The sequence below is a fragment of the Polyodon spathula genome, chromosome 25 (genome assembly GCF_017654505.1).
Source record: "Polyodon spathula isolate WHYD16114869_AA chromosome 25, ASM1765450v1, whole genome shotgun sequence".
Classification (NCBI taxonomy): Eukaryota; Metazoa; Chordata; class Actinopteri; order Acipenseriformes; family Polyodontidae; genus Polyodon; species Polyodon spathula.
In genome coordinates, this window is record NC_054558.1 from 1517275 (window position 1) to 1539283 (window position 22009).

The 22009-nt window shown below is 46.0% G+C and overlaps 2 protein-coding genes across 6 annotated transcripts; both read right to left on the reverse strand.

Moving 5' to 3' along the window:
• LOC121299494 (potassium voltage-gated channel subfamily A member 2) lies at positions 1-6173 on the reverse strand. Of its 3 annotated transcripts, none has more exons than XM_041227239.1 (3): positions 5884-6173; positions 4483-4915; positions 1-2818 (listed from the first exon to the last, which is right to left on the reverse strand). In XM_041227239.1, the coding sequence occupies exon 3, from the start codon at positions 2677-2679 to the stop codon at positions 1189-1191; it is 1491 nt and encodes a 496-aa protein (XP_041083173.1). In that variant the 5' UTR covers positions 2680-2818; positions 4483-4915; positions 5884-6173; the 3' UTR covers positions 1-1188. The 3 variants fall into 3 exon arrangements, with proteins under 3 accessions (XP_041083173.1, XP_041083174.1, XP_041083172.1); XM_041227240.1 differs by lacking the exon at positions 5884-6173 and adding an exon at positions 5783-5877; XM_041227238.1 differs by lacking the exon at positions 5884-6173 and having other exon boundaries at positions 4483-5877.
• Positions 6174-14071: 7898 nt separating this feature from the next.
• On the reverse strand, positions 14072-21642 carry LOC121299484 (potassium voltage-gated channel subfamily A member 3-like). Of its 3 annotated transcripts, none has more exons than XM_041227209.1 (4): positions 18149-21642; positions 16507-16622; positions 15096-15123; positions 14072-14252 (listed from the first exon to the last, which is right to left on the reverse strand). In XM_041227209.1, exon 1 carries the CDS (start codon positions 20552-20554, stop codon positions 18983-18985), a length of 1572 nt encoding a protein of 523 aa, XP_041083143.1. In that variant the 5' UTR covers positions 20555-21642; the 3' UTR covers positions 14072-14252; positions 15096-15123; positions 16507-16622; positions 18149-18982. The 3 variants fall into 3 exon arrangements, with proteins under 3 accessions (XP_041083143.1, XP_041083141.1, XP_041083142.1); XM_041227207.1 differs by having other exon boundaries at positions 17569-21642; XM_041227208.1 differs by lacking the exon at positions 15096-15123 and having other exon boundaries at positions 17569-21642.
• Positions 21643-22009: the final 367 nt, after the last annotated feature.

The window sequence follows — 22009 nt, forward strand, 5'->3', positions numbered from 1 at the left end:
TTCTACAGTAAGTATACAGATGCATGCCACAAAGAATGTCATGCAAACAGTAATATAAGAGGTCCTATAGGCTAAACACAGTAGAGGAAGCAAACTTTTTGTCCCATCAAACTATTATTATTATTTTATTCCCAGCATTAGAAGAATGAATGGAAATTAGATTATTAAATGAAATAAATAAATAAATAGTTCGGGCAGCGGCAGTAAATGAATCTTTGGTGACCCTGAAAGTGAGCTAGGAATGCTGTTTGCTCCGTTAGTAAAATGTCAATATGATAACGTGGTTAGATCTGTGTGCTGCATAACAAATCTAATGAAGAAGGCATGCCTTGCTTCACTTTCCCCTTTAAATAACAGGGGGGCTAGGGGGTGGAGGGGTGGGTAGGAGAAGGGTGGGGGTGGAGGGTTTTAAATAAGATTTATCACCGCTCTCTCGTTTCCAGCATCCTTCCCTTTGGGTCTTGATCCTGGCACACTGCAGTGAGCATAACCAATGCAGCAAGCTTCTGAAACGAGGCTGGGTGAAGAGACACACAAGCAGACTCACAGGCACCCCAGAAACAGAAGCTGTGAGCCTTCCCTACAAATCCAGCACTACAAAGAGAAACGCATCGCAGCTGTGAAGTAAGCAGGCGTCACCACTGTGGGTGTGTTACTCACAGTATCACAAAGTGTCTCATACATAACGTCATGTGGAACATTCCTCTGAGATATATGATCATCCCCTCCAGCTTACAGCAATTTCGAGATCAATGATATGCCTGCTGGCTTTGATTCGCGTTGTGTTGCTTTATTAAGACGACCTTTCATTTGATTAGTTCTACGCATCCCGAAAAAGAGATTTAAAAAGAAAATCTTAGTATTGCACATTCTTTAGAGGGAATTGGGAGGGCTTGTATGAGTCAGGATTAATCTTTGCTACTTTTTAGCTACCGTGAGTCTATTAAAACCGTCCCACAGATGAGACTAACCCCATGCATGCTGCAGGATTGTATTATGAAGTGCTGGGAGGAGAGATCGTCACGTTGAGGGGCTGTGGTGATGCTCGTGGGTTCACTGCACAGGCTCTGTTTCCTCTCTGCACTTCTCTGCTCTCCTCTGCAGTGGGTCAGCGCCTTCGTTGCTAACCCTCTACACAGGAGACTGGTTCCATGTTCCTTCCCCCAGCCCCCGAGGCTTCTCCTGCAGTTATACATCTGTGAGCATCTTGGTGATGTTGACGTAGTTTGTGTTGGACAGGGCACAGTTGGCTGCCTTCAGGTTGTCCCCGAGGAATTCCTCGCTTCTGTTCACTCCCTCCTGGATCTCCATGTAGTCGGACTTGCTGATTGTAGAAGCACTTCTGCTCTGCTTGAGCTCATCAGAGGATGGGATTTTGGGGTCGCTGGTCGGCTTAAGGTACTGAGCCTGCTCCTCTCCTTCAGTCTCCCGGTGGTAGAAGTAGTTGAAGTTGGAGACGATGACGGGCACGGGCAAGGCGATGGTCAGGACGCCAGCGATGGCGCAGAGCGAACCTACAATCTTTCCTCCAATAGTGGTGGGCACCATGTCTCCGTACCCCACTGTGGTCATGGAAACCACAGCCCACCAGAAGGCATCCGGGATGCTAATGAACTGAGACTCCTCTTCGTCAGCTTCTGCAAAGTAGACCGCGCTGGAGAAGAGGATGACCCCGATGAAAAGGAAGAAGATCAGCAGCCCCAGCTCCCGCATACTGGCCTTGAGGGTCTGCCCCAGAATCTGCAGCCCCTTGGAGTGCCGGGAGAGCTTGAAGATTCGAAACACGCGAACCAGCCTGATGACCCTCAGGATGGCCAAGGACATGGCTTGTTGACCCTGCTGGCCATCCGAAGGCTTCTCGGCCAATTCCGTCCCCAGAGTGATGAAGTAAGGGATGATGGCCACAACGTCTATGCTGTTCATGATGTTGCTGAAGAAGCCTGCCTTGCTGGGGCAAGTGAAGAACCGCACCAGGAATTCAAAGGAGAACCAGATGATGCAGAGGGTCTCCAGGATGAAGAAGGGGTCTGTGAAGGTAGTGGAGGGGAAGGTTGTGGTGCTGTTGGGGTACATCCGGTAGAAAGCTGCCCTCTGCCTTTCCTCCTCATCATTTCGGAAGATGGGTAGGGTCTCCAAGCAGAAGCTGACGATGGAGATAAGGATGACCATGACGGAGATGATAGCAATTATCCTGGCTGACCCTGAACTCTCAGGATACTCAAACAGAAGCCACACCTGCCTCTGGAACTCCTTCTCCGGCAGCGGCCTCTCTTCCTCCTTGACGTAGCCTTCGTCCTCTCGGAATATCTCCATGGCCTCTTCCCCCAGCTCGTAGAAGCGGATCTCCTCTGAGAAAATGTCCAGCGTCACATTGGCTGGCCGTCTCAGCCTGCCCCCGGACTGGTAGTAATACAGGATGGCATCGAAACTGGGCCGGTTCCGGTCGAAGAAGTATTCGTTCCTCAGGGGGTCAAAGTAGCGCATCCTCTTCTTGGGGTTCCCTAGCAAAGACTCGGGGAACTGGGATAAAGTTTTGAGCTGGGTCTCGAAGCGCAGACCCGAGATGTTGATGACGACCCTCTCGCAGCACTCGTAATCAGTCTCAGGGTTGCAAATGTCCTGGGGGTGACCCTGAAGGGTGGACACCTCGTCGGTGGGGTCCCCAGTGGCCACGGTCATCTCGGCTGGAGATCAAGCCCGCAGATTTCTGCTCGGGTTAATAAACGGAAGTGTTACTCCAGCACTAGGAAGGCGCTGCAGACCCCGGATCAGCAGCTGGTTCCACCTCCAATGCTGGCACTGCGATGGCCTGTCTGATCTACAGCACAGAGGAAACAGGGAGGGGGAGGTTCAGACTCTTAATCACCTTCAGCAGAAGCATGAGCATGCATGTCACAGGCACAAGGCCACATCCGCAAATGAACACGTTTTGATTAACTTGTAGGGATTTTGTTTAATGAAGCATTTTCATCACCAGCCATTTTGTTACATTATACACAAAGATGCACCTGGGAAATCATATATATATATATATATATATATATAATATATATATATATATATATATATAATATATATATATATATATAATATAAATACCTTTTTTAAGATTAAACTTTTAGTACTGCTTTCAGTTGAAGGTGAACATATTGTCCGAAACATCCTGAAATCTTATCCATAATATATATATATATAATCTCTTCTATATAAAAGTAAAACTGACTTGAACGAATTGCACTTTAAGTTTTTCATATGCATCTCAGGACCTTGGTGCACTCATTTTTATAAATAGGAAGGACAGGGTGAAATGCACACCACCATTCAGGCTGAATTACTGATCGGACAACACGCTGGCTGGTTCTGATGTAGGATCGTATTATAAAGTGTAGCACTAGCAGTGTGTTTCTCCAGACAGGGTGTGGGCATTTCAAAGTGTAGCTATTCCAGGAGAGCAGCACACAGCCTCTTCACCCACTAATTATATGGTCATTTTTTTGAAATTTTAAAACAGTTTGTGTGAACTCTATGGAGTTCGAAATGTCGCCCTGCCATAACTTTTAAAAAACATCCATGCATTAGAATACAGACTGGTATAACATGGTACTGCTGTACACAGAGTGTCTGAAGAGATACCTAATACCTCCAGATTGAAAGGGGCGTTCCACTTTCATAAACTCAAACATTTGTTTTGTGACAGTTTCTGTCAAACTGATTTCAAAGGTTGGGAATGCACCTTGGGTTGCTATAATGCCAAAATCGTAAATAATTTAAAGAATGTTTCTAAGGTTGTTTTTTTGTTTGTTTTTTCTAAAAGGTTTGAGGAGCAAAGACTGCATCTGAGAACGTGTTCTGGCATTTAAATATTCAAGAGATGCATATAAAATATGTACCAAGACAAACACTTTTATCCCAATGCACAATGGTTTGTATTATTATTAGTAGGGTTGTTACCACTACCACTAATAATAATAATAATAATAATAATAATAATAATAAATAATAATAATAATGCATCTGCTTGATTAACTCACTGCAGCAGCTTGAATTAATGAGATTCATATTATGCATTCTATCATCACTGGCCTGCGCTTTCTAAAATACTTGTTTTACTCAGACCGCTCATTTAACAATCCGATTTTCCTTATGAGTAATCAAAGTATTAACACTGAAGCAGGTCTCGCCCATAAACATTTCATTAGGCTAGTTTTACACAAAAGCTCTACAGAACAAAATCAAAAACAAGCTTTTTGCTATGTTCCCTCTACTAAAAATAACTGACCCCCCGCTCAGAAAACCGAGCACACAGTTAGACAGAGCCGCTTGGAACTAGCAAACGCCTAAACCGAGCACAACATACCCCGTCACATGTCTTAATTCACCTGTCGTACATTTTAATATGGTAAAGCTATTTTCACAGGTAACTAAACGTGCAATTCTAGACAGAATGGTTATCCAGACGCATTCAGCTACAGCTGCACTTACCTGGAATCGTGCGTCTTTTCCGAAACCAAAAATCTAAGGTCTCCCGAGACATTTAATGGAGCTCAAACTCAAGACGTGCCTCCTAAAACAAACCCACTCTCCTGGACGCTCATTTTCAGCACCCAGCCGGTGGTTCTTTCCTCCCACCGACAGTCACTCCAGATACCAGTGAAGTCTGTGAACAAGGTCTCCGCATCTGAAGAACCCGCCGGATTCGGGAGGCTAGCGGGAGGGTCTGCACCTCTTGCGGGGCTGCCTGTCTGTAAATCAGCGCCGCATCATTCGGGAGGGAGCATTAAGGGGGCGGACGGGGGGTACAGTGCTGCCGAAGAGAGCGCTTTCCCGTTATTCAAAAGCTTCCTATAAATGGCTCAAAGATGCTATGATCAGCAAAATCTGACGTCTCCCGCGTCTTCAGTAGGATGGTCGTTGCCTGCAACAAACATCAGCAAAGGTAGTCCCGACACAGTACGCACAGCGAGTGCTGCAAAGGGAGCGCTAGCAGCAAGGAAGCAGGACTATGGGGAGGCGGTGCTCATCCGATCGGCAATTGCAACTTTATATAATGTCATGCAGTAGCCTACATTTTTGTTGCGCTCGTTTTGCGTTCCGCTCAGTAGAATTGGAACTTGAATTTGGAACGATCCACCGCTAGTGCTGTGCATCTTGAGTCTAATTGGCAGATTGTTAAAAGAAACACGACTACCTCCGGGTACCAACGCATCCCTCTAATGTTAAGCAGCATTCTCACAAAGGCTCATTTTGCGACATTTTTTTTTTTTGCATCCACGTGCATGCAGGACAGGCACTAAAATGCTTGGTTTGTATTTTCCGTGCACATATTATTCCCTTATTGCAAGCGCTTTCTTTACCAATCCATTACTAATCTCAGCTCAGCAGAGTATCTTCAGTATTTGCTACATGCTCTCTGAACCCCACCGCATTTGCACAAATAAATATATATTTTTTAGAATGTACAGTACATGCATGCGTTCCTTCCAGCTGTATTAATAAAATGTCATTTTACGCATTTAAAAAAGTAACATGCATAGAAATTCACCCTCGCCAACAAGCAATAGACAAGAAGCAGCTCTTCAATCTCTTAGCACCAAGAATTAAAAAAAAAAAAACTGAAAGGATGATTGTGCTATAGGCGTCTCCGTGCCGGCTATCTGGTGGTTAAAGCAACCGTGCAACGTGCATTTCTTTGCGGTTTGTCCTCAAGCTTGGTCTCTCTCTCTCTATCCCCGCTATTTTTTCCTCCCAAAAAATTGAAATAAGGCTCGTAGTGAAAGCTTACAGTTGGGTCTGCAGTCGCGCTATGCGGTGCATACAAAGAAGAAGACACAGGCGCGAGCGAGGCGAGCGCGCTCCACTCTGCACTGTCGTACCACTCCTTACCTACGTGTGGACAGTTTAAAGAGACATCAGCTCAGGAACAGATAGCTGGAGCTGCAGTCTTATTGAACGGACGAGACAGCGGATAGAAGAGGTGTTGGAGGGGGGCGTGCTAATGCAAGATGAAAGGGTGCGTTCACTGAGTGCCTCATAACCGATACCTTAGCTCTGGAAAGCAATAATGTCATCATAATGCAGGCACTTCTCATAGGGAGGGGCCGACTCTTCCTAATGGGTATAGAAAGACCATCACAAGACTATTTAACACAGCGCTGATGAAATAAACCGTGCACCGAAGAATCGGAGTACTTAGCAATGGCGCTAAACCAAGCACTATCAAAATAAATACAAAATAATAATTAAAAAAAAAAAACATCACAAAGTCATTCAGTACGAACACAATCTAAAAACCATCACAATGATCTCTGAGCGTCCTTTCCCAAGAAATCAAATATGCTGAAACAATGTCGCGGGCCATGTCATCTGCTTCCTGGAACAATATTTGAAGCTGTCTGATCATAATTCAATATCAGACCCGATTTACTAGAATCTGCTTTAGTCACCTGGAAATCATGCATTCAATAAAAAGGTGCTGTTCTTTGCTAGACGACAATACGGTTTATATGTGGGGCGTCTGGTGAATTTTTTTTTCTGCAAAAATCGGGTGAAATCGGGCGGATTATATATATGTATATCGATTGGGGTATCACACTTTTGACTGCATCTCTCTCTCTCTCTCTCTCTCTCTCTCTCTCTCTCTCTCCTCTCTCTCTCTCTCTCTCACACACACACACACACACACACACACACACACACACACACACACACTGTATATGGAGGCAGTTCTCTGTTCCAATACAGTTTTATTTTGTAGTGGAGTTGCAAGTATAATTGCACACAGAACATATGGGAAAACTAAACCGCTTTACTCCATGCTGTTTCACAAAGAGGAACGATCGACTGTTACACCTGAATGCTCCTGGCCTAACCTCACACTCATAAAACAAACAACTGGGAAGAAAAGTGTGCAAAAACAACCTTAAAGCTATATAGCTGTAATTTTGAAAAAATATAATATATATATAACAAGCCAAGCCAGCTTAGTGTCATCGGTGCCTCTTCTGCTCTGTTGCATTTGAGTCACAGACAACTGCGCATGCGTTTATTCATATACAGTATGCGCCTATTCGGGGAGTTTTCAGCTTTAGCACGAATGTGGTGTTAACAGTGGAAAGTGAGGTCAAATACATTTGAAGGCCATGTCTCCTGTCTAACGGGGGGCCCCTCTCTTAACTGTATCCAGGAGCTCTGTTTTATTGGGTGTGTCTGGGAGGCACAGGGAGTTACCTGAGGATCACTGTGTTCTGAGTGATTTGCCTCTTAATGGCTTTCATACAACGCATGCATTATCTAGCAGCGCAGAGCTCCATTCTGAAGCCAGCATTAACAAGAGTCATCATCCCTGACATGGTTGTTCCTTCCCCATCGCATTAGCCTGTCTCGTTTAATTACAGTCGCAGCGTTTGGTCTCCATTATCAGTTTGAACACATTCTGTGACGTTTAAATCGAGCCTGTGAAAAATGAAAACCCAGTTTAAACACTCAGAACAGTCTTTATGAGGTTTCTTCAGTTGCTTAGGAGACCGGTTTATTTTGTAATTCAAAAACATTTTTCATCCATGTGATGAAGCTTGTCCTTGAGAACACCTGATATACGGAGTATATATGGCTCTAAATAGCTTCCATTTCTAAATGTGCATAATGTATTTGTGATGCTGTGATAGTGATGATTCATTTAGGATGTGCTGCGGTGTCTGGGTCCTGTATGCATGTTCCTATCCTGGTATTTCTCACTGCTCTGTGTGGGTCTCTCTCTCTCTCTCTCTCTCTCTCTCTCTCTCTCTCTCTCTCTCTCTCTCTCTCTCTCTCAGTATCTAGGCAGGGCAGTAATGCTGGAATGTAACGTGCAGGGGTCTATAGTCTCCAGTCTTCCACAGTGTTTCTTATGAGAGCAGTCTCTAGGAGACCCAGAAAAGCAGCTCCGGTTTGAGTTCAGGGAGATTTCGGCTCCATCCCAATTTGATTCCCTGCTCTAAATGTGCTGGAATGCATCCCTTGGTTATTGATTTAAGAGGATTCCACTTCCCTGATCTCTGAGATTTCGGTTTGCAATTCTATAGAAGGATATTTGATTTATTTTGATATGTTGAGCAGCAGTAAATATATAATGCGGCTGTATTTTTACTCTCAATCGGTACAGGCCTCGCTTCAAACGAGGCTCCGATACCCTATTGATAATGTTATGGCAGGTGTTTCCATCATTTTGTCCAATTAAATAGAGCCCCGTTTTAAATGTCATTTTCCGCGTTTCCTTTCTTGAGCTAAGCGGTAACGGGGAGCGGTTCTGCGTTCTAGTGCTCCGGTATTAGTGTGAATGCTGGCGTCTCTGCGGCTCAGGTTGCATTAGAATGCATTGTGATCTTTAATGACTTCATTCCAGGATACCAAGTGATTCAAACTGCTGGCCACACCTACCTTACAGGCCATTATAAACAATATAGTCCGCAGGCAGTAATCGTTTTCCATAACAATCACCGCAGCATCACCGAGCTGTTTTGGAAGCTCTGCGGCACTGCATGAGAGATGGTCCCCTGCCGGCGCTACTCTGACAGCCGGTGCCCTACTTGCTATTTTCTGCCTCCTCTGTCTCCGCACAGCAGGTGCAACGAGCAGGAGGAACAGAAAGCATCCTCAGCAGAAACAATGAAGGGTCTAGTTTATCAGAACGCGCAGGGACGCACCTGAAGCCACCAGCGCTGTGACCTCTCTGCGTCCTCGAGGCTCAGCACACGGCAGCAGGGTGGGTTAGTGCCTGAGAAATGATATGAAATTATTTTACCTGCAATTGCTTTCAATTCTAACTGCAGAGGACTGATGCACAAAAGGAGAGTACCACGGTATTAACCAGAATTATTAAATACACGATCCGTAAGAGTTTGATTTTTAAATGCGTAAAAACCGGGGCGATTTCAATTCTGATTGAAACGTTGAATCGCTTGACCTTGACTGCCAGGCTGCAGACTGAGCTGATGCTGTTGGCTGTGTTATTGTGGGCGTGCTGGAACCTGTCCTCCAGTCACGTCCCCACGGGGAGGGAGGCAGGCAGGCTGCAGGGAGACAAATCATTCCCGCAGCAATGATTATAAAAATGTAAATCACAGAACAGGAGAGCGCGCTTTCAAACAGAGATCATTTCAAAACAGGCCATCTGAGCTTCCAATCAGAGTGAACGAATCTGACAGATTGGAATGAAAACAGTATATAACCCACATCATGGCGCCGGAAGGATCCGGAATACTGGCAAATTAGAATTTCAACTGCCGTACATGAAGTTTAATCAGGTAACCGGGTCACCGCAGCCCTCAACAGTCTGTCAGCGTGACAGTCCTTACGCCAACGACAGTAGCAATACAAATGTTGAGAAAGGGTATTTATTTTTTATATGTTTAATGTTTTTAAACAGTGGCTTATCCAGTGAAGAATCTGGATAGTTCTTGCAATCTCAGGGTCTCCTTTTCCAGTGCCCGATTGGACCGCATGCGATGAGGAGGAATTCAAAGCCCTCTGGTGGCCAAGCAGTAAATGACCGCAATATAGCCGCCTTGGAATAATACCACTATCGCTGTATGTTTTCTACTGTGTGATTATATTAAACTGGAACATATTCTCCTGTTATAAAACACAGACAGCTGCTGTGGATGTGAATGACACAGGCAGACAGGTCACAACGGGGCAGCGTTTCAAAGGAAGCGATCCAGCTGCTTAGGGGCCATCAATAAAGGATGCCCACAGTGGAGAGAGGGAGGGGAGGTCACTGTGACATTCACTGTCTGAAATGCTTTCACCCACACCTATAAACCAGTCATCAGTGTACGTTCTTTGCCTCCAAAGATCTCAAGCCAGCAAAGCGGTCCTGCCATCTGGCCCCTGGGCGGGCCGTGTGGATGAGCATGTGGCTCGGGTTTGCTTTGTTTCTACTCTTCACGGTCAATTTACTTTCCTGGTTAGCTAAACTCTGTCCATCCCTGCCCATGTTATTAAACTGCTGGGTGGAAACTCCGTTACTGATTTCTTTGTTTTTAAATTCGGAATGAAGTCATGACATTGTAAAAGTGAGATGCAATTCTCTTTGATAGTAATAAAAATAATTCTGCAATCTCAGAAAATAGAAGCCACACGTTTGAGGCACACCCCAACACCACAATCTGTACAATTCTGCGACAGGCACCCAAAGAGGATAGATTACTACAGCGCGTCAGTGTTACTGCCATGGAGCAGTGCAGTGAGTGTCCAGAAGGGGGTGTTGGTGTATATACTTAAAGAGCTCATGAAATAATTGTAAAACTGAAAATGTGAAGGAAAATGCTCAGGTTAGATGTATTAAATCAATCCAGCGGCTGCAGGAAAGCAGATCTGGTCCGACTGTTTAATACAGGAGCGTGGAACTCCATCACACAGTAATACCAGCGCATTGCCCAGCAGGGGAATGATTAGCAGACAGGGTGACTCAATGGAGCTGGATATGAAAGCATCAGCTCTGTACCCCTGGGGTGCCCTGGCAGCGCACTGGGTCAGTAGCATGGATGGTTAACCATACTCCAGAGTGGTGCTGTCAGTCAGAGGTTCAGGCCCGTTCAGCGCAAGGAGCCTTCAGAGGCTCGAGTGCACACCAACCGTCGCTTCTACTGCGTGACCTTCTCACACTTTAATGGCTTTTAATAATTCATTTCTCGTGCTCTAATAAAGGCAAGGGCAGCGGGAGCCCTGAGCTCACATTCCCTGGCTGATCTCGTCCCCCTCTATGACCTTCTGCCTCCCTTTCATGTCTGAAACGAGGAACGAGAGCAGCCTCACACTGTCTCAAGCCCCTGACTTAGGGTTTTTTTTTTTTTTTCTGATGTGCCTGAGCCCAGAGACATGTTTCATCTCACAGCCCACTTGAAGTGGTCTTCAGCCACGCGTCTTAAACAATCACTGCTACAGTGCTCTAATATATACTGGATGCATTACAGCTGCCTTTACAAACTGAATGCGGATTGAAATAGTAAGGGAATTCCATGTCCAGATCTTCTTTATTATTTGAGACAGCCAGCTGGAGCAATGTCTTTCTTCTCTGGAGTCTGGGCTGAGCTGCCTCAGGACACAAGGGTCAGGACAGTGGACATCATTTCACATCACAAGACCAGGGCACAGCTCAGCACAAACATTTATAACATTTGAAGCAACAGAAGTCGTTATCCTCGTTAGTGCAATGTGTTACAGTGCCAATGTGTACATGGTTTCCTTTCTAGCTTTCTGAGGGGTGTGTAGGGGGGACAGTGTTGTGTGATGCACAGCCATTACTGTTTCCCACGACCTTCTCTGTGCCAGTGCAAGTATTCAGCACTCTGCAGCGGCTAGATAAGCAGGCTGTATCGAAAAGGAAAAAAGCACAACATGTGACATCAACTGGATTACTTTTTTTTTTTTTAAACAAATGATCAGTTTTATTTGGTCACTAATCAGTTAATATACAGTAAACTATATCAACATGGGTATCCCCATGCCCTACATAAGGATGAAATCATTGAAACAGTCTTTTACAGATTTTGCACGAGAGACCTACACCGCCTACCATGCCTTTGATACTGAAACCAAAAAACAAAGCCCAGCTTGTATGCATGTGTCACCTAATGGGTCCCCCCGGGTATACGAGACGCCAGTAAACACATCCCTGGATCTGCTCTTGAGAACGCTCCCCAGTGTCACACACATGAACACACACACATACTGAGACACACACACACACACACACACACACACACACACACACACACACACACACACACACACACACACACACACTGACACACACACACACACACACACACACACACACACACACACACACACACACACACTGAGACACACACACACACGCACGCACACACGCTGACACATGCACATTCACACACACACATTACATCTTGGCAGAGTGCAGTATTAAAAGGAAAGCATTGCTAGCTAAATCATTCCCAGCCTCACCTCGAGCCCCCTTCCAGTTTGTATAAAGAAGTCATTCTGCAGGATGATTTGGAGCTTCGCGTGCCTCTGATTGGGATGCTGCCGTCATTTCATGATGTTGACTCATCCTTCTCACTGGGAGCTCAGCTGAGATTACACAGTGTTCCTTCTTTGCTACATTCATTCCTATCAGTGCTGTCCTCCGTATAGGGGGCGAGGGAGGAGGAAAACTTTGAGAACAACCTGCCATAACACTGTCAACACAGCGCTGGTCCTGTTCACACAGTAATAATGCTGCAGTTAAACTATTATAAAAGGCAATCCACAAACAGCCTTTCTTCTAGTGTCGGCGTCGCTAGCTGCTGTTAACTTCATTTTGAAAGAAGCAATGATCAGAATGATGGCTGAATTTCAGGGGTGGTCCCAGACTGTTACACACCCCTGCTGTGTGTGAGTAAATAGCCAGTATAACAGACAATGCAGACAATCATTTGCCACTGTCAATCAGGTTTGAAATTATAATAGGCAATTAAAAAATAATGATACATGACAAAACCGTTCCCCTTTATCAGCAGGACAGGAACCCTAATAACCCATCGGTGCCCGCCCGTCACACCACTCAGAACAAGAGCACCCTAACAGCACTTTTAATCCACACAGAACAGTCATTTACAGGAGCAATTGAGCAGCAGTCTGTATTCACAGACCCAGCTCACTGAACCAGCAAGCCAGCCCCATTACATTTCATAAAAAATAAAACTAATTACAAAAATAAAGGTGGAAAGAATTGCAATCCTAGCCAGCTCTGTTCACGCACTCACGGTTCTGGTTCGTGTTTTAACCCGTCCATTGCTACAAACGTGAGTCTCAAAGAATCCCAGTGTAATGTACAGAGTCCCCCGAGTGCTCTGTAGTACAGAGCGGTGTCCGACCACAGCAGCCTTATCACGGGCCCATATGATCAAAGACCACTCATTCAAATAATAGGTAGTGACCGAACATTTGGCACATTCACATGAAGTGGCTCGCTTCTCTTCTAAACGGCTTGCTGTCAGGGTGTGTAATAGGCATTGTGTGAAAAGGCAGTCTGTGCCTGTCTCTGGAGGTTTCCCTCTCTCTGGAGAGACTCGATCACATGCCGTGCTGTTCCTCTCTCTCTGGAGAGACTCAATCACATGCCGTGCTGTTCCTCTCTCTCTGAAGAGACTCAATCACATGCCGTGCTGTTCCTCTCTCTCTGGAGAGACTCGATCGCATGCCGTGCTGTTCCTCTCTCTCTGAAGAGACTCGATCGCATGCCGTGCTGTTCCTCTCTCTCTGAAGAGACTCGATCGCATGCCGTGCTGTTCCTCTCTCTCTGAAGAGACTCGATCGCATGCCGTGCTGTTCCTCTCTCTCTGAAGAGACTCGATCGCATGCCGTGCTGTTCCTCTCTCTCTGAAGAGACTCGATCACATGCCGTGCTGTTCCTCTCTCTCTGAAGAGACTCGATCGCATGCCGTGCTGTTCCTCTCTCTCTGAAGAGACTCGATCGCATGCCGTGCTGTTCCTCTCTCTCTGAAGAGACTCGATCACATGCCGTGCTGTTCCTCTCTCTCTGAAGAGACTCGATCGCATGCCGTGCTGTTCCTCTCTCTCTGAAGAGACTCGATCGCATGCCGTGCTGTTCCTCTCTCTCTGAAGAGACTCGATCGCATGCCGTGCTGTTCCTCTCTCTCTGAAGAGACTCGATCGCATGCCGTGCTGTTCCTCTCTCTCTGAAGAGACTCGATCGCATGCCGTGCTGTTCCTCTCTCTCTGAAGAGACTCGATCGCATGCCGTGCTGTTCCTCTCTCTCTGAAGAGACTCGATCGCATGCCGTGCTGTTCCTCTCTCTCTGAAGAAACTCGATCGCATGCCGTGCTGTTCCTCTCTCTCTGAAGAGACTCGATCGCATGCCGTGCTGTTCCTCTCTCTCTGAAGAGACTCGATCACATGCCGTGCTGTTCCTCTCTCTCTGAAGAGACTCGATCACATGCCGTGCTGTTCCTCTCTCGCTGAAGAGACTCGATCACATGCCGTGCTGTTCCTCTCTCTCTGAAGAGACTCGATCACATGCCGTGCTGTTCCTCTCTCTCTGAAGAGACTCGATCACATGTCGTGCTGTTCCTCTCTCTCTGAAGAGACTCGATCACATGCCGTGCTGTTCCTCTCTCTCTGAAGAGACTCGATCACATGCCGTGCTGTCGAGTAACTGTGACAGGCTTGGCGTTGAAGGCAGAGGGGTCGAGTAATGCCTCTGTTTCTTGTGAGCTGGCATCTCTGGATCCTGCAAAATAATTAAACAGGGCGGTTTATATTCTGAACACCAGCATGCTGCTTTTATAACCACCTGAAACATCTAGAAACGACTCGTTGTTCCTTTAACTGGTGCACAGCTTGTCATTTGAATGGATATTGATGTGCAATATTGAGAGTTCCTCATATTTCTCCCTAGCTTTGATCTCACTTGGAGAATCTGTGTGCTCTTTTACCTTATCCAGGGAAGAGTATAGATTCCCTACAGACTTTAACAATGACAGCCTCACGCACAGTGCAATAAGAGTTATCCCATACTGAATGATACAATGCGGTACACTTCTTCTTGTTAACATCTAATAATTGTTGAAGATTTGTATAAAGCATGCCAGTATATTAACAGAAGCTGGCTCTTTTTGCACAATGTTTGTAAATTGTATATTTGGGGATGTTAGTAATTAGAGCTCCATTATTACATACAAGCTCACCATTCACAGATCTGTTTAAAATTCTCAGCACAGAGCCACTGCTGCCTTATAATACCGAGACTTCATCCTAAACTTCCAAATATCATGAGAAATATACAGACAGAGGGCAATGCTGGAGAACGGAACGAATTATTTAATTACAGCAAGCATGTGGATCACATCGTTAATCTAGTGCTGCTGCTTTTGTAAGCAAGCCTAGCTGCACTCGACAACACTGAGACAATGTCAAAGCAACCTCCTGCAGTCTTAATGGCACAGCTGCACTTGTAGTTTTGACTCGGATCCAGGTTTGATCTGCTGCCTGTGAATCTCTAAGACAAGAGAACAGTGCCTCATCAGACTGGCCCCATTCCAACGAGGATGAGACAGATGAAGCTGAAAATTACCTTCAGATCACCGGCATCTGGAACAATACTGGAGGCAAAGGCAGCAATGTGGAGGAGGGGGGGTGGGGGGGGGGTGTACGTCCTCTGTGAGGAGAAAAGGGAGAAAAATCAAAGACATGGCAATCCACATTCTTCATGAGACACACACACACAAACCCTTACTATCAATGAAATCAAACACATGGCAATCCACATGCTTCATGAGACACATACACACACAAACCCTTACTATCAATGAAATCAAACACATGGCAATCCACATGCTTCATGAGACACACACACACAAACCCTTACTATCAATGAAATCAAACACATGACAATCCACATGCTTCATGAGACACACACACACAAACCCTTACTATGTGGATACCCTCATATCGTCAGACTAGACTGAAGAAAAAGACTCTCTGGCAAGCGCAAAGCCAGGCAGATAAAGAGAACAAAATGATGGGCAAAACTGGAGCAACGAAAACTACAAACACCGAGAATGATTGCAGCCAGCATCACACAAAAGTAAGGGCAATATATATATATACACACACACAAACAAACATAAAATATATTTGAGGATATTTACTCTTCTTTTCAAATGTTTTAAGCAGTTAAAATGGTGTTGTGCAAACAGCATGTACCAGAGCACAATTCCAAGTCATTTTCTGGGAGATCCTGTCAGTCCAGTGCCTCGAGCTAGAAGCAGCTGCATTGTGGGAGCGGTCACATTAAACCGGTCCTGCAGCGGGCCCGGATGCTTCTATCACTCAAGAACATCTGGAGCCTCTAAATACCCGGCCCGGCTCTTATTAATATTCTATTCACATTGGTGTTCATTCTGGAAGGGAAACAAGCCTCCTGAATATATTGTAACCAAGTATTACTATAATCAAGTCCATGTGCCGAGCGAGCGGTGGAACAGCCAAGTCTCAGTCTGATTACCAGCTGTTCCCTGTTGCTCTTCAGATTGTCTTCATATTGCACTCATTCAGATGCCTGTTTTATCCTGTCACAACACGATGGGACTTGATGAGAAGCAAAGGCTATCCAATTACTTCCCCCGTGTTTTTATCAACCCCCATTGAGAATGCCTAGCTGTGTTCCCTCACCGCAGCGATCCACCAGCAAGCCAACTGCCACTTTACACCCACCAGCGCCACAGGGGATACCGCCCCCTGGAGGACAAAGGCCAACACTGCAGGTGTCTGCTGGACTTCACCAGGTGTCTGCTGGCTCCCATACCAGAGCCAAAGCTCCCTGTGGATCGACAATTTCACACAGCCAGAACACAGCCCTGCCCTCCCCTGGCTGTGTGACTCACCCTGCACACCTACTTCATTCAAATATTACTCGCTATAGGTGCGAGTAGCAGGGCTTTGATATGGGCTAGCAAAATGCGTCAGGGTGGTGTTCAAAATACCTTGTTTACTAGGAGTCTTCTACTGTACCAAAACCTGTACTGATGTGGACAGCGCTGGGCTTGAACCCGTGTTCTCTTGGTCTTTCCAGCCACTCAGGGGTCCATGTGCTCACTGACTAAAGAAAAAAAAAACACAAAGAGAACCAAAAAGGGTATAGATAGTGAAATAAACTTTCAATAGTAACACCAACAAGCAGCTCTGTAACTGTAAAGAAACGACACAAATATACGGCAGCTTTAAAAAAAAGCATTTCCATATGGATTGGGAGTAACCAGTAAAGAGGGTCTAGTGCTAGCTATCATAAAGAATGCAGGAGCACACAGTAAGGAGACTGGCCTTTTTTCTTTACACAAAAATAAATATGTTCTCATGAGTGAGGCTTTAGTTAGAATGATGCATGAACTCACATATGCACATTATAACTAGTAGGTCACACTGCAAAGTGGATCTGCGTGTATTTTCTTGCAATACTGAACATGGTGAATAATCTGAAATGGAGGAATGCAGTGTCTGTCACCCATTCCTTCCCCGTCACATCAAGTTTAGTGCCCTAAAGGCGTATTGTTGTTTTGTTCTCCAGAACAGAGCCGTCAAGTTTTGTAATTTGTGTAGTTAGGGATAACGCTTGTCCGTGCGTGTGCCTGTGTGTGTGTGTGTGTGTGTGTGTGTGTGTGTGGATGTTTATAATTACAGCGCCTGGTTATTTTAACATTTCGGTGAGAAATCCCCAGACCTGCTCAAGAATAAACCGGCCTTCACCACTGCGCTGCCACTGAAACACATTCATTACTTGATCGGTAAATGGGCTTGCTAAAAATGGAATGTGTTCAGCACTCTCCTCTCGAGAGCAATGTCATTGCCTGTGCGCACGCAGCTGCGCACTTACAGCTAATTATAGGCCACTGCTCAAAGCAGAAGGAAAATGTGACTTCGATTGACCGTCTCCTTGACTCTGTGACACCGTGCTGCATTATCCTCGCCTTAATAAAACAAAAGACGAGTGGCATGTTGTCCCCTGGGTGGCTAGCAATGACAATTCCACATCTGTGCCGTTTACTTACACGCCCCATTCCCCATCTGGTGGGGAATAGCACCCCCTGGTGGTAGCTTGAAGTAACGCAGGCATCTTCCTTTTTTCACGGTCCCATCTTCCCAGTGGTGTTCTTGTCGGGGAGGGGGGGTGCTGTATTCTGGGTTGATAGAATTGTTGTTTGTACGTGTTCTTGTTTTTAGGAGGACTCGGGTTTAGATTTAGATATGGCCCTGCTCACGTGCTTGTGTTGGGTTTCACATTGAACAGTTCCATTTAAAGCCATCTCATTGTATAGGGCTATACAATGAGAACGTGTATCTGATACAGTTCAATATGTAAGCCAATGTTATCTAATTAGAGGGGTCACATTATATTCAGTGCACAGACCTGGATCAATCTGACGTCTGCCTTCGTAAAGGAGCCCCTTACAGGTGCTGAAAGGAGCGGTACTCATTTATTTATAATTGTATTGGTATTTCTTTTTTGCCACACTGATCCCTTTCGCTCGCTGCACAGCGGCTTGCTCTTTTTTTTGAAGGCTTTAGAGCCATCTGGGAGGTTGCTGTGGAAACGCAGAGGGATGCCATGGCAACGTTAGAAGGGGTTACCTGGGAAACGGTGGTTGCTATGGAGACTGCAGGCAGAATTAGTAGCATCCGCATGAAGTGGTTTGGTTTGACTCATCTTTATTCTCGAGACGTTCACCTCAGATCTGTCCACAGTGAACGGCACAGCCTGCAGCTTTTCCTGTAGTATTCCCTGTCGCAATCCAGTCTCTTCATTCAAAAACGTATCCGAGTCATGACGGCGTATAGAAATAGATGCGCTTCATGTAAATAGCGGTACGATACTTAGATTGCATTTCACCAGGCATCTGAAGACACAGTATTTAACGAACGTCTCCATTTCAGATTCGAAGGGGCTCTTCTGCCTGTCCTTATATTTCAGTTTTGTTGAAATACACGACTTGTCTTTCCCGATTAACAATCATTTTCTAACATTAATAAATCGCAGCGCTCACGTTATGGTAATAAACACACATCTATTATCGCGTATTTGTTTTACTTACGCACATTAATCTTTTGCGTTGTATTTCATTTGAATACTTATTTTTTAAACATACACAACAGACTAAATACTCAATTTGAACATTAGACTACGGTTTGAATTACACACAGCGCCTCTGCCAGTTAAAGGAAACACAAGGAAAGCTGATGTCATTGGCCTGCTCACAGAGACAGCCGTTCCTAATTATGAACTAGCAAACAACTCGAGTCTATTTTGTTATTCTAGAGCGAATGAACTTGACCACGAAACAGGACACGTTTACTATACCTATGACGTTGCCTCCACACAACATACTTGCACTGACACGTCACGATTACTAACAGTAGTAGTGGTAGTATTGTTTTTAAGAGCGCTTCTTCGTGTTTCACTGGTTTTTAAACGTCGGTGAAGATTTTTTTGCCGGTCACGCAGTTCTGGTTGTTTTGAGTGCAGTTGCTGCTCTTGAAAGGCTGTTTGAACGCGCTGTTCAGCCCTTCCTCGACCACCATGTATTCCGATTTACTCAAAGAGGAAGTGCTGGGAGCCTTTCTGAGCTCCTCTTCAGAGGACAGGTGCTCACAGCTGCCAGCGCGCAAGTACTGCGCCTGCTCCTCACCCTCCGTCTCCCGGTGATAGAAATAGTTAAAGTTGGAGACAATGACCGGCACCGGCAAGGCAATGGTTAACACGCCAGCAATCGCACACAGCGACCCGACGATTTTCCCTCCTACGGTTACCGGGTGCATGTCTCCGTAGCCGACAGTCGTCATGGTAACCACTGCCCACCAGAAGGCATCCGGGATGCTGCTAAAGCCCGACGAAGGGTCGTCAGCTTCTGCGAAATAGACCGCGCTGGAGAAGAGGATGACCCCGATGAAAAGGAAGAAGATCAGCAGCCCCAGCTCCCGCATACTGGCCTTGAGGGTCTGCCCCAGAATCTGCAGCCCCTTGGAGTGCCGGGAGAGCTTGAAGATCCGAAAGACCCGGACCAGCCTGATGACCCTCAGGATGGCCAAGGACATGGCCTGCTGCCCGTTCCCCTGCCTCTCGGCCAGTTCCGTGCCCAGGGTGATAAAATAGGGGATGATCGCCACAATGTCTATAATGTTCATGATGTTTTTGGAAAAGGTGGCTTTACTGGGGCAAGCAAAAAACCTTACCAGCAGTTCGAAGGAGAACCAGATTATGCAGAGCGTCTCCACAACAAAGAAGGGGTCTGTGAACGTGCTGCTCAGGTAGGGAGAGGTTCCATTTATCACCGGCTCTAGAGGAGCGCGGTAGTCCTTGTCATCCCGGAACTCGGGCAAAGTTTCCAGGCAAAATATAACGATGGAGATTAGAATGACCAGCACAGAGACTATAGCGATGCCCCTGGCTGGCCCTGAGCTCTCGGGGTATTCAAACAATAGCCACACCTGCCGTTGGAACTCATTTGTAGGCAAAGGGCGCTCTTCCTCTTTGATAAACCCTTCGTCATCACGGAATTTCTCCATTGCTTCCTCTCCTAGTTCATAAAACCGTATTTCTTCTGAGAAAATGTCAATGGGGACATTCACGGGTCTCCTGATGCGCCCGCCGGACTGATAGTAATAGAGAATGGCATCAAAACTCGGCCTGTTCCTATCGAAGAAATATTCGTTCCGTAGCGGGTCAAAGTAGCGCATCCTCTTCTTGGGGTCCCCAAGCAAGGTCTCGGGGAACTGGGATAAAGTTTTGAGCTGGGTCTCGAAGCGCAGACCCGAGATGTTGATGACGACCCTCTCGCAGCACTCGTTGCCTGACTCGTAGCGGTCCAAGGAGTGGAGTCCTGGGAGCCCTGCCGTTTCCTCCAACATGTTATCACATGTGATCACTGTCATGGTGTCCTGCTCGGCCTCGGTGTAGCCGGGGTTTACTATGTTGTTGTTTTTCCCATGCTTGGTAGTAGAAGGAGGAGGCGAGTGCAGGAGGCTGAGATGGTCCTCCATACAGGTGCTGGGGATGGAGGGGCAGGGGAAGTCGCGCTTCCTCCTACAAGCTCCAGCCACCGCTGCTTCTGTCTCCGCGTCCTCCTCTCTCTCTCCTTTTCTCTCTCTATCTCTCTCTGTCTGTCTGACTTCAGTTTCACAGTCTTGTATTCCCGCCCACGGCGCGCACACCGGGTTTATAAACAACCCAATTCCCGCCCACCGTGCGCGAACGCTTGGCACACTATGTTTCCATCGCCCAATCCGAAATGAACCAGACACAAACACAGAGGCTAGACTCGGGCTGCAGAGACAACCCCCCTCCCCCCGTCCACCCCACCGCCGCGCAGACGCGCCCCTTGCAAGATAATGTCCAAACTGGACCAAGTGAATGCTTAGATAAATAATAATTCCGAAAAAAAAACACTTTTCTAGCGCGCATACTCAGTGACAGATATACATGCACCCCCACCCTAATAAAAACGCTGTGCCCGTTACAATCAAGAGTGATCGTTTCGGATCCTTTTCGGAAAGCAATGCTACATCGTTACACTTGAAATGCATGTTTGGTGTTTCATTGTTGCTTGCTAGCTGCCGGTAACGTATTTCCAAATATGTGTGGCTTCTTTCGGTGAGCGTCTTTGTGTGTGGCTATCTGTGCGTGCGTGCTAGCTCGTCTTTCATTCTGTAGACACTTGTTGTGTGTATGTATATATATATATATATATATTACATATACGCGCTGTACAAAGGTGAATATGAAACAGGGAACCGTTTCTGATTGGAATGCGGTGCTATACAAGCTGTTCTGTTCTTGTTTAGAGATTTTTTTTTTTTTTAATAGGTTCGGAATATGAAGGCAGGATTAAAATGTCGGCTAAGATCAGGAATCAAGGCAAAGGGGTAAGGTTGTTAAAATTCAAATAATATTCCGTACAATAAAAGCAGTGATTTAAAATGGGAGCGCCTCTCTTTCTGTTGCTGCGTGTAGACTCGCTTCATTCCTAATCTTTGATTAACACATGCAGGATGCGATGTACACTGTAATTACCTGCTTTCAAACGCCAGGCTAGAATATATTCGCGAGAGACAAAGTACAATACAGCACAGATGTAAAAAAAACACAAAACAATATACCACTATTATTATTATTATTATTATTATTATGATGATGATGATGATGATGATGAGTCGAGCATGCAGAGAGTTTTGCAACAGGAAGCTGTCACGGTGTTGGGTTCGGGACACAAGGCAGCTGTCCTTGGTTCTGAATCTGAAGTCCCTGGAGCTGAAGAGAGCGTGTCCGTGCTCTGGTGCTTCTGTCTTTCTGTATTCATTGTAGGTACGAATGTGCAGATTGAGACGCTGGGAAATGTGTTGGTACTCAGGCGTTTGGTTGCTCTTGTCACTTTGTGGATCTCCTGTCTGTAGACATTAAGATGAGAAAGGCTAACCCTGCGTTTATTACCTGGCATT

Bases quoted from the DNA above. Each gene is read 5' to 3' on its own strand.
- LOC121299494 (XM_041227239.1), bottom strand. From the start codon at position 2,679: ATGACCGTGGCCACTGGGGACCCCACCGACGAGGTGTCCACCCTTCAG.
- LOC121299484 (XM_041227209.1), bottom strand. From the start codon at position 20,554: ATGGAGGACCATCTCAGCCTCCTGCACTCGCCTCCTCCTTCTACTACC.